The sequence below is a fragment of the Clupea harengus genome, chromosome 2, assembly GCF_900700415.2.
Source record: "Clupea harengus chromosome 2, Ch_v2.0.2, whole genome shotgun sequence".
In the NCBI taxonomy this organism is placed as follows: Eukaryota; Metazoa; Chordata; class Actinopteri; order Clupeiformes; family Clupeidae; genus Clupea; species Clupea harengus.
This window is the reverse complement of record NC_045153.1, coordinates 21,304,911-21,317,741: the sequence shown is the minus strand read 5'-3', so window position 1 is coordinate 21,317,741 and position 12,831 is coordinate 21,304,911. Positions and strand designations below refer to the sequence as shown.

Here is a 12,831-nt window from a genome sequence, read left to right as displayed (position 1 = left end):
ATGGTTGGAGGCATTGCTAGGGATCTGTATGTGTGTGTGTGTGTGTATATATACTATATAACTGAAATGATATCACTGATATGTTGTACAAAAATGTAAAGATGTGAGATGTCACTGCATAGAGATGGAATATTTCTATAATCAAGCATATAACATTTGCTACTGTGATAGTAACTGCATCGTAATAGTAACAAAGTTACTCCATACATTGTGAATGCATATGAAGTGGGAAAACTCAAAGTATTCTTTTACTTGTCAGTTGATGTTAAGAGACTTGTTATCCATAAAGTGGTCACATTTTGGAATACCTAAGCCAGATAGGCTTCATTTTTAGATAGCTATCAGTTATCAGTTATGTGGTTGCTATGAGAACTAAATGAATTTGTCACATGGTGTCTGTGATGAGCACTTAATGGTTTAACAGAGTCCACCTGAGTAAACCAATTAGAGAACTTCCAAACAGACTGATATCCCAGCCTGCCAATTAAATTGCATATACAGAACACATTGCTAGGAGGGTGTGTACTCCTATGATGGCTAGGTTTGGCAAACATGCTAACATAACCTGAAACTTTAACTTTAGCTTTGTACTTAATTAGTGTGTACAGAAAAACAGACAAGAAAGGAATAGAAATCCCAGTCCAATCCAATCAGTCCTGTTGCACTGATTACCTTGTTATGAGTGAGGTGCTTTAGCATCAATAGCCTTTAGGCTACCGATACCTGACTGAATCTGAGGAGTAGGCTTGGGGTGGCACTGAAGAGAGGAGAAGAGAGGAACGGAGAGAAAAAAAGACAGGAGTGTAGTGGAGTGTAGTAGACTTACCCACACTGGAGCTGAGGTCACCGTTCTCCGAATCGCCACCGCCCCCGTGGTGGTGGTTGTTGTTGCCGTGGTAGCTGCTCATGACCTCCAGCTTGATCTTTTTCACCTTCATGGCCTCGGCAATGGCGGCGTTGGTGGCGGCAGCTGCGGCCGCGGCGGCAGCGGTGAGACCTGCCCAGTCAAAGGGGAGATAGCAGAGAGGGTGAGGGTATACTTCCTGCTGTAGCAAGCAGGAGTTACTCACATCACAAACTGTCATGGTGAAGAGAGAAAAAGTAGAGAAAACAGAAATGGAGAAGGAAGAAAGAGAAAAAAGCCATACTCGTCAATCACACACAGTGCACAGCACCTGATTGGTGATTTTTCAGTATTTACAGTGTTTTTTTATAACCATACTGTCAATAATAACTCCAAGCGCACATGCCATGACAAACACTCCAGGCGAACGTGTTGCTTTTGTTTAAGGTGTTTCACGTCACTTGACTGCTGACTCGTGTGTGCGTACAGCGGGCAATCAGTCTCGTCTCGTATGAAAGTTACAGAAGTTTGAAAAGGTGACAAAATCATTTTGTTTTGAGGGTGATTGCGTGAGACACCGGAGACCTTCTAAGGCTGAGGCTCACGTCGGAGTGGAGAGGTTCTGCAGCCCGAGCCCAGCAGCCACACGACACATTATTACCCTGATGGAGCATTACACAGGCAAGATGTTCCTGCCTGTCATACATGCCACCTCTTATTCCTCCCTTTCACGTTCCCTCATTCTCCCTCTCCCACTCCCTCTCTTTATTCTTCTCTCTCTCTCTCTCTCTCTCTCTCTCTGTGTCAATGCAGAACCGACGCCGTTTTTTTCTTTGATGGTGACAGATGGAACCCAGATAACATATCAGTACTGACATGTTGCCATGGTTTCAGTTTTGTAAATAAACAGGTGGGTGTGTATAACAAAGTGAAAACAAACAGCGTGCAACAGGAAAAGGGAAAACAAGAGGAGGAAGGGGGGGGGGAATGAAAGAAACATAAAAAAAACACACAAAAACTCCAGACAGGAAATGCAATCTCCTTGTAGATATTGCACCCGTTTCACGCAATAGCCAAGCAGTGATATACATATCTAATGTATTCATCTGATCTCATCCTATTGTTATACGACATGGAGGACGGGGAACATTGTGATTCAAATCCTTATGGCCACAGTCCCAATAATAATTCAGCTCCGTTGTAATTGATTTGGGTGAAGGGACCGACTGAGCAGACTCTGAGAGGCTCTGAAAGCTCTGACAGAGAGCTCACTGTCACTCTCAATACTTCTGAATGGCCACCAGAGAAAGATAGGGGGGGCTCGAATGAATGAAATTACTGAAATGAAGTAAAAGGATTCGTCCAAAACAGGGGACTATGTTCAGTGATGTTCAATAAATCCTGCGATCTAAGTCTGCTCTCTTTCTCTCTTTCTCTCGCTCTCTCTCTCCCCCTCTTATTGCTATCTATTCTCCCTACCAGCTGAAAGTGGCTATGAAGCACAATGCCCATACAATCCCTTCAAGAGTACAGATTTCTCTTGTTTTATACTGACGAGTTGCCAGAGAGGGAGTGGGGTGGTGGGCGGCGGCGGATGGTGGTAGTGGTGGTGATGGTGGTGGTGGTGGGGTTTGCAATTGAGACATAAAACTGCCTTCTGCCAATATTGTTGTACTTTAGAGATGAGCTTCAATATAAATTTCTTTCCACTATGATTCATTATCATTGTGGTTGTAGAGATTGCTTTTTTTGCAAGTGCGAGAGACATCTATTCCCACAGCACTGTTTGAAGTAAAGGAGCTCGCAGCTGCAGTGGACGCTAGCATGCAGCACGTGCATCTATAACGTGAGTTATTACCAAGTGACATATTTGAAGAGTCCTGTTTGGGTTAAACATCCATGCTGCTCTCTAATAAGGTCCTCCTTTTTTTAAATTGGCTGCAGTCCTGCTGATTTAAATTTTATGAGCCCATGTTTCTGTGGCTGTTCAGATCAGACCTTGTGACTACTGTTCAAACCAGCCCTGTGCTGGAAGAACTTATCGAAATTCCTCTCAGAGTTGGGGAAAAAATGTCCATCTGCGTGGTGAGGTCAGCGATATGAATAAAGCACTCCATCTTTTTCAAGAGCCCCTCCACGGGGTTCAGCTCTGAGTTGCTCCGTGGCGTATCGCGGAAACAAGCGCGATACACAAATTTATCACCACTTAGCCGTCACATTTCAGTGACGCGACTCGAGTGCGGCTATTAGCCACGTGTCTCCCGCCACCAGTGCAAGGAGAGAGAGGGGAGAGAGAGAGAGGACAGAGAGGTGAGAGAAAGAGAGGGAAAGACAGAGGAGAGAGGAGAGAGAGAGTGTGAAGGAAAGAGAGATGAGAAAAAGGGAGTAAGAGAGGGAAAGAGAGATGATAGGGGAGAGAGAGAGAGTGAAGGGACGGAAGAAAAGAGGAGAGAGAGGGAGGGTGGAAAAAAAATCGAACATGTGGCATTAATACGCCATTCTGGTTCCTCAGCAGCTGATAGGCAGATGGCACGAGGCACTTTCTCTGGCTGGTGCCGGGGGCTGCATATCATTTGGGCGCCTTGTTTGCATTTTAAAATACATCAGTACCATATTGATGTACAGTATACATCATGTCAAGAGTGGCCACTCTCGTTTGTTGGCGGATGGTGGACGACCGGGCCCCGGCCGCTGTTCCATATGCATGGCGAGCGGGGAGAAAAAAAAGTACCCGCGCAAAGCCTGTAAGAGGGTTACGCTTTCTCGACATAATGAATGTGGCCTCTGCGCTCACTGAAGGTCAACTTTCATTTATGTATAATGGGCGAGAGTCAACTGTTTTCTAAATGAGATGTATGCACAACAGTCGGTAGAGGTGTGTGTGTGTGTGTGTGTGTGTGTGTGTCTGTGTGTGTGTGTGTGTGTGTGAGGGGTGGGGGGAAGGGTGGATAAATATATTGTATTGGGATCACCTTTGGGTTGTTTGTGTGATAAATTCCATTGCACAGGTGCCTTCACTAAGCATTTCAATGCAACAACTATAGCCAAAAACCGACGCGTAGGCGCTGATCTAGAAAGCATGGATGCTCGCTCACACACACTCTACTCTCACTAAACAGATCTATCCATCATCGCCAGTTGAAGCACTCATCCATCACAAACTAATATGCATTATTTTAAGCACAGCAATGACAAAGACAGTCCACAGGGGTTACATTTAATATATGTATTTACTCCCATACAAACACACCGTACAGACACCGCTCCAGCCTCTGGACTTCTGATGCCATTCGTCATAATAATGACACGTTTCAGAACACTCTCGTTTCTTGTTTCTAACCAGCTTTGTGAAACGTAACATAAATATTATACATACACTCACATTATATTCACAGGACACTCGTACACTTGTACTTTTTCCCGGAGTGATTTTTGTTCAGGTTCAGCAGGGTCCCCCGTCGACTGCCGCTCCTAGCCGCTTGCATAAGCAACAAGTATGGAGGGGCGCCAGGTAGCTAAATGTAGAACAAGAGCCATCCTACTCGCTGCTCATTACCATTCATTACCACGCAAAGGCCGCTATCTGAGAGATCTGGCTGCATACACTTTTTCAAAGTCACCTTTAAATTCAGATGCACAGCATTTTTTTTCATCCTGCACTTCGTTGTTTTTCTTTGTTGGTGTCTCTCTCTCTTTTTTTGAAAATGAAGAGACTGGAACCGCCAATCCCCCCAACCCACCCCCACCCCCCGCCTCTTACAGACATGGCCATACACAAACAGGCCGGCAAACAAACCGCTAGGGCAGACATACTGGTGATGTCTGCTGTAAAGGGGAGAGTTGGGGTGGGTGGCGGGGGGTGCTTGGCAGTTGGAGGATGGGGTTATGGGGGGGGGGGTTGTAGGTGGAGTGCTTCTTTAACAAATTGAGAATTGCATGGTACTGTCACACACGAGCACCAAACAGCAAATAATGGAGATGGGGTCTGATCGTCGCCCTCGGAGCATCTGTCATATTAAATAATAATGAAGGATCTATTAATATGCAAAGGAACCAGCGGTAGACTGGCTTAACGCTGCCATGCCTCTGCATATTGTCAGAATGTTCATTATTAATTAACATGCTAGCTGCCCCATACCTGCGCCATGTCAGAACATTCTTATAACAAATACTGAATGTATGTGCCCTCCTCCGACTAACAGTGTAATTAAATTAAAATCAGATTAACTTCACATCAGTACACAAAGACTGACTTTTACGACGGAGGTGATAAGGAATTACTCGAGCTTATCTCTTTATGTTACTGTGTGTGTGTGTGTGTGTGTGTGTGTGTATGTGTGTGTGTTTTCACTGAAGGCTGCTCTGAAATATCGCTTTATGTAACAAACAAAGTCGGGGGCAGGGAGTGTCTCCGCACGGTTGAGCACAGAGGCTTAATTTAATGCACGGACAGCAGAAAGAGACTGCGTCTGTCTGTCTGTCTGTCGGTGGGACAGTATGGCTCTTTAGTGCACCGTGGTGCCTCAGCAGTGCCTTCCTGTCTGACGTACAGCGTGCTATGGAATTCTCTGCAAGACACCGAATAACACTTGGGCTGATATATCAATCAAAGTCTAATTAAGCTCTAATTTCGGTATAGGGTGTATGCCACTCAACATTTCATTAGACCCCTTCTGCGTTTCTGTTCCTCCAAAAGGGCTTGTTGCGTTTCTCCGCTCAGTTAATGGGCAGGTTCAGAGCATGAGAGGAGTCACTCTCAACCAACCCCACCCACAGTGTCACACACACACACACTATTACTATTACACAGATATTAACCATCTATAATATTACAGAACACATTTGCTCACATCCTTGTCTGGTTGTTGTCAGGCTAACCTACTCATAGCTCGTTTTTTACGTCATTTGACTCCATACCAGTTTCTCTCTCCCTCCATAACCAAACAGACACCTGCAGGCACGCACGCACACGGAGTACTGAAGCCCACCCCGCCCCTTTAGGTGATGGCCAGCGTGGGAGCTGCAGTGGCAGCGGCTTCTTCTTCCTTAAAGCTTCTTAACCGTAAAGGAGATGTCATCTTCACGCGGTGTCAGCCCTGCAGCCAAATAATAGGATTTACAGGGAGCCATCTCCCCTTTCTTACTAATGCATCAGGAGCAGCCGAGGCTTGTGGAGCCAAGCCCCCCGAGGACACTGTCACTCTGAAAGGGCTTGACTCACACCGCCTTTTAAATAAATATGCGCCCGGTGAAATGAAGATGTGTTCACCAGGAGCTAATGCATGTAATTTTAAGGGTAAAGAGATACACAAGTCGAATCATATATATACAGTATATATGCTCAGAGTCTACGGAAGGGGAGGCTGGGGGTACTGCATGGTAGGCAGGATGTGTTATCTTGGCAGGGATAAGGAAGGTTTCTTTTTTCAAAGAAACATTAGCAGCAGACAGTTCCTTCATGACCTGAACCCCAAGCTTGCTTTGGGGAATTAAAACAAACAACAGAAAAATAAAATTAATATTACAGTGACTGAAGTCTCCATGCATAAGTTATGGCAGCTCACTCTGCCCCAGGCTAGAGGAGGATTTTTTTTCTTTTCTTCTGTCTGTTGTTATTTGATGATTTTCTTTTGTGCATCGCATTGCATCACGCAGGGATTTTTTTTTGTTGTAATTTCTGTGAAATTGAGTCACCTGTTCAGTGGTAGAGAGGGAAGTCTTAACCTGACAGGGAGGAATATCAGCAGGGCAATGTTTCTTGACTCAAACCACCGAGAGACCAATGCCAAGCACTTATGGCAGAAAAGGAAAAAATCCCAACTCCGCCACTCGGCCGGATAAACTGAAATGATGCACGGATAACGCTCTCAAGTGAACTGAATCTCCAAACATTTGTGAAACACTTTAGCTGAACTCTTCAATCTAGGGGCCGCGGGACCACAGCCAGCGCAGAGGCAAAAACTGTCATGACACTTCGTCATTACTATTCATGACAGGCTCATGAAAAATGCATCTCGGGACACACACACACACGGTACTTTATATTGGCTAGCTGGCTAGCCCACTTCATTTTTTTTTTCTGTGGTCGTCTGGCAGTGGATTCATGAAATATTTTAGACTTTTCCCACTAGTTGTGACATCAGTTCGCTCCTACAGGTCATCGTAGATGGCAGCAGAATTATAAAAACGGCCACTCCACTTTCTAACCAAGACGTCCAATCCAGCACACTAAGCTTGCGGACCGTTACTGGTCTATCATAATTTCGTGAATTGAAAACCTAATAAACTACCTTGATAACCTTCATGGGAGGCTAATGGAATTACACATGTGAATGCAAGGAAAAGACCAAACTTGACGAGGTCAGCAACTGGAAGTGGAGGATGTCTCCTTTCAAAAGTCTTGTGCAAATGTCAAGATCATAGAAGGCCGTGGGTTTAAAGGCGATGATATCAAAGGCGTTCTTGTATTGCCGGCGTGTTGGACTAAATAAGAGCCGTCTCCGTGTCACTCGCTCTCTTCTCCCTGGCCTTTCAGCTTTCCATTTCCAAATAAGACTCCGATAGCGTGACCTCATGCAGGCTGAGAGGAGGGTTGAGAGAGAGAGAACACTAACTCACACAGTTGAAAGACTCAAGTATCTTTGAGCTCCATTGTACAAAGATTGCCAATTCCAGAGCTGTTTTACAATATCAAAAGGCCCTCCATTCCTGTGTGCGCAGTTTTTTTTTTTTTTAACCCCTATCTTCCTTCCTGACTCCAAAAAAAACAGTCACGTTGGCAAAGATGTGTAGGGAACAAAAATGGAAATCATCCTCTCTGGAGCAGCATTGTAGTGAGCTTCCAAGAAACACATCCACACCCATACATACACACACATACACACACATACACACACACACACATGCACAACACAAACATGCAAGATACATCTGAACATAATACAATTATTAGATATTTATGTTCCGTGATGATACAAGACAATTACACTATAATAAAACACTAATGCATATTCAGCAGCCTACTAAGCAAGAGGGGTAATGCAACTTAATGACGGCATTTTATTATTAAAAGGCCCAAAACAATCTGAGAGCACAATATGCAAATCTGGGAGTGTTTTTCTTTTTTTTTTACTTGCAACTTCAAAGATGCCACAATGCGACCGGCCGCAAATAGAACAGACGCATTTGCTGTAATAAGACGCGCTCAGGGCGAACTAAAGGCCCAAACGTCTGTTGTTGATTCTTGTGGCGATAAGCTTACTTTAACATCCCCAACTGCCTATGTACATATACCAGTGAAGTGGATTTAATCGGGCTAATTAAAACCCACTCAGGGCATAATGCAACATCCAGTGAAATCATTTGAGAGAAAATAACTCTCCACTTCAATTTGTTGTGTTGTTGTTGCCTCTTTCCGGGGGATGGGAGGGGAGCGGAGTGGAGGGGAAGGTGGGAGGGCTTCGGTTAAAGTGGCCTGGCTGGTCCCACACCCCGGCTTGCTTGTCACTTTCTCCAGCGTGCCATTTAGAGGACATGCTGGAGTCTGCTGAGAAGCCAGCCAGAGGGGATGGAGGGAGATAGAGAGATGGAGGTGGGGGTGGGGGGGTGGAGGCATTGGGGAGTGGAGTTGGTTTGGGGTGGGGGGAGGGGGGTTTGGCAGCCCTGTTTAAAGCTGCTTACCTGTGGGGGGAATCATTCCTGGAGACATGAGGCCAGGGACGCTGTGTGGCATTATGTGGGGGTTCTCTGGCGATGTAACACTCTGTGTCGTCCTCTTCGGGGGCCTCCCGGGTCTTGAGCTAAAACAAAGTGAAGTGGCACAGAGGAAAAAAAGGGAAAGAGGAGAGAGAGAGAGAGAAGGAGGAGAGGGAGGGGGATAAGGATGGACAGAGACCATGATAGAAGGCAGGAGGGGTAGAGAGGGAAAGTGATAAAGAGGAAGTCAGGAGTAAAGACAAGACGAGAGCCACAAGAGGGAAATGGACACAGAGGAGGAAGAGCAAGCAGAAATAGGTAAAGGCAAAGATAAAAAAGAGAGTGGAAGAGAGAGAAAACAGAGAGAGACAAAGAAAGAGGGATGAAAGTAGTGTGAAAGGAGTAGTGCAGTGGTGAGCATGACAGGGGTACAGGAGGGGGGTGAGAGAGAGAGAAACAAGGGGGGGTTGCTGTTAACATTCGCGCCACTCCTCAGTGCAGTTCCAGCCCAAAGACCCAACATATACTGTAAATAAATTTCTTTTCAAGGACAGTTGCTTTCTGCAGCTCCACATAATAGACCTCCATAACTAATTAGATTACACGCTGAATTCATTTCCTTTATTGAAGATCAACCACTTTTTGATGCATAATTCATAGGCTGTACCTCGTTACCTGCTCCACCGTATTAATATCCCCACACTATTTGAATTGCCTCGTTTGCATATGCTACCATCCTGCATGCGGCTTTTCAGGGCTTGGAAATTACATGTTAACTTGGTATAATTATTACAGTCAGGCCACTATTGATTTATGAGACTTTTAAAAACCAAATATGTGTAGTTCTGGTAATGAATGATATTTTAAGGTTCTTCGGGAAATTAAAAGGCAACGTCAGCCTAAGGAAATGTTCGGGCTCGCTTGATTTAATGTGAGACTTAGCTGGAAGGTGGCGTGTCAGGGTGATTCAGACCTGTTGTACACTCCTGATGGAAACTTTTATTACTCCGAATGAGCAGCCCGAGATCATGATATGATTAATGAGTGTGTGAGCAGAGGCTGAGAGGTGTGTGCGTGTGTGTGTGTGTGTGTGTGTGTGTGTGTGTGTGTGTGTGTGTGTGTAAGGGGGTGAGGGCACCCTGAGCTTGATTTTTAGGAGCTTTTCACCTACGAAGGCAAAAGACCTCCAAATCAATACATGCTCATCATAGTATCCAGCAGGTAATAACGCAACTAGATTAATTACAAACCGAAGAGTGCACATCTTACGCTCTGCTGGGCTTTTGCCCCCCCGTCCATGAGACCCAAAGTGGAAGAGGAGTGTTGGGTGGGGGACGGCGTCCTAAACTTATTTTAGAAACACAAGGCCTTTTTAAGCAACACATATCTCCCACACTCACATACCGGCGGGGTCCGTCCACCACGCCACTTCTGCCCATTTAAAGACACAGTGCATGAACTGAGACGCCACACATTTTATCACGTTTGACTTTTTGACAAGCATGAAATTGAAACGGAAATTCTTCACTCCGTTGGCTTAAAACAGTAAAGCTCATACAGTCAATGACCACCACCACAACACACACACACACACACACACACGCACGCACACACAAATTCCTCTTTTCAAACTAGCCCGTCACCAGAGACAAAAGCAGTTAACCTAAAGCTGTAGGTTCCAGAGTTCCATGTCTTGTTTGGAATGAGTTGATTCATATTCAGTGCTCTGCAGCACTTCTCCCTGCTTAGCCTCGCGCTTACAGATGTATCTAATTTTGCTGTGACATTTAGTAAGGTTTTTCCCCCCGCTTTTTTTATGTGACTGTTTACCCAAATGACGTTATTGGAACAACACATATCTGCTAGCAGTCCCACTCTGACTTGTATTTCTCTCTCTTTCTCTCTCCCTCTCTCAGAGGCTGGGATGGAATCTGCCTTTAATATAGTGCCTTATCTGATTTTGTCACTTCACAGAAAACACAGTCCCCTCTCTTCTCAGATGTGGGGGGAAAAGGCGCTCAAATCAGAGCCTCGACAGAGAGGACTCCTGAAATGTAATTCCTATTTCTATAGAAACACCCTCTTTGATCTTATGAGGGAGATTGCAGACAGTTTTGCTGTCATCACTTTCAATGTGCTCAGCTGAATTATTTATGAAAGACCTCAATAGAGGGCATGTGATGGTAAAAGGTTTTTTTTTCTTTCTTCCCCTCTCCTCAACAATACTAAAGGGAGTGAGACTCAAATGGACCGAAATGTCACATCAACTTTGGCTCTGGCAAGCAACGGCTTGGGGAATAAAATAGAATGGTTTAGCCGAGGCATTACAAAAGGATTTTCCTTATCTGACTAAATGTTGTTAAATAATGATGTAGATGGTAGAAGGTCTAAAGCAGTGTGCACCTCTTTAAACCCCTCTATGGTGTCGAATAATGTATATCTCTCAATGTACAGGCTAAGAACACCATATTGTGCTGCATTTCAACAAATAAAGTGGGCACCATTGTACTTAAACGTGTCTGACATCACATTGCCAAGTCTGATATGAAATCAAATAAACGTGGGCGCCTTTGACCGAGCCGAGTCCCTTTTTTATCATTCTGAGAGAGAGAGAGAGAGAGAGAGAGAAACAGATAGAGAGAGAGAGAGAGAGAGAGAGAGAGAGGGAGAGAGGTGAATGGCACACCGTAACTGGAACTGATGTGTCCAAAACGTCTAGCCTACATTTCTCCCAGAGTGCGAGGGAGTTTTTATTTCAAACGCAGTGAGACTCCGAGATCATGAGCACAAAATCGGTGCCTGGCGAGGGAGTCGACGTGGTTTGTCCTGAGGTCTTATCCGAGAGAGTAGGCCGGTGTCAGCGGACCTCGAGTGGAACTGGATAACCTGGACTGAAGCGAAAGAACCCGGCGATTTGTCAAGCTGCTCGTGCAGATTCCTTAAATAGCCTGGCACAGAAAGTCCCATGAAAAGTAGGCCATTATTGTGAAATGATGGCTACAGGGCGTGTTGGGAGATTTCACGCTGTCGATTGAGCACCAGTATTTAACCTGACCAGCCTCCACCACAATAACGTACCTCTGAATTTGGCATTTCAGTTTTTTTTGTTGTCCTTTGTGTCTATAAACAAAGCTACACACTTTAGGTAATGGGGTGGGGGGGTGGGGGCACTTCACAATGAGTTTGTAAATGAGTTAACAAAGGGTAGAAATAGGTTGCACTACACTTGCAGACAAAACCCAGCCTGAGATGTAATCGCTGGTATCTTCAGCCACAATCTTCAAAAAAATAATACAATGTATGTTTAGACTTCTATGGGTGGTGGTGTACGCTTGTATACATTTACTGTGTGAAAATGTATACGAACAAGAAAGCACGACTTAACCGGACTTACACATAACATTTTTTTTTTAAAAATCACTAACCAGCAAGTTTGGCATTGCACACCCAGAACCACTCTGAAGAGACACCACTGTATTTGGGGGTTCAAAAGAGGCCTATGTGGAAAACACCCAGGGACAGATGAGCATTATGTTCTGCACTTGCAAAAGCAAATGACTCTCTGGTTTCAAACAAAAGCAGTGGTGGAGAATCAGCAGATGTCATTCCCCCCGCTCTATTTACATTACAGATAATCACCGCTCTTATATTCCTGGCTTCAATTTAGCAAACATAATAGATCCCGCTAGACCAGGCCCCCGAGAAGGCAAATATGTCACAAACGTAGGAATTCTGCCGTTTTTGTTTTGCAACCATGGTGAAAAGAAAATAGGCCTGAACTTTCCCTGAACCTCACTTCCTTTAATGGACCTGTGCCATGTTGACCCAGGAGTAAAGCTGGAACCCAATACCATCCAACACACGACACTGCAAAAATAATCAGGTTAGAGACTCACAATACCGGGCGTACAGTTCCAATTTCAGGGCAACAATGCCGTTTAGGAGCAATTATTACGTTCTTTCTCACCTTCTTTTTCCAGGAGGGAGACAATGAAGGATATGGCCAAACGTAAATACTTTTGTATTCCTTTTTTTATCAGATTACTTTAGAGCACCCCCGCCTCTGAGTGGGATTGTTTAGGTTAAACTTAAAGATTTGACATACACAATGGTACGTGTAAGTAGAACGAGCAAAGGTTCAGGGGAATACTTTGCACCTCATAAACCCTGCATCTCCACAGGTTCAGGCATTCACACTTTGCCTCCAAAAGCAGTCTTTTGACATCTTCAAGCTATATGGTCTTCCCTGTCGAGGCTTCAGAGAGAGAGAGAGAGAGAGAGAGGGAGAGAGA

General features: G+C 44.9%; 1 protein-coding gene across 4 annotated transcripts in view; it reads right to left on the bottom strand.

Annotated features, from left to right (window-relative positions):
* The window catches only part of dachd (dachshund d), a 114,790-nt gene that overhangs the window by 49,571 nt on the left and 52,388 nt on the right, over positions 1–12,831 (bottom strand). For 2 of the 4 annotated variants that reach the window (XM_031586592.2, XM_031586599.2), the window contains exons 2-3: positions 8,525–8,643; positions 827–1,078 (exon numbers count right to left, since the gene is read on the bottom strand). In XM_031586592.2, coding sequence (XP_031442452.1) covers positions 827–1,078; positions 8,525–8,643 — 371 coding nt within the window. The remainder of the gene's footprint in view (positions 1–826; positions 1,079–8,524; positions 8,644–12,831) is intronic. The other 2 variants (XM_031586606.2, XM_031586611.2) reach the window with 2 other exon arrangements.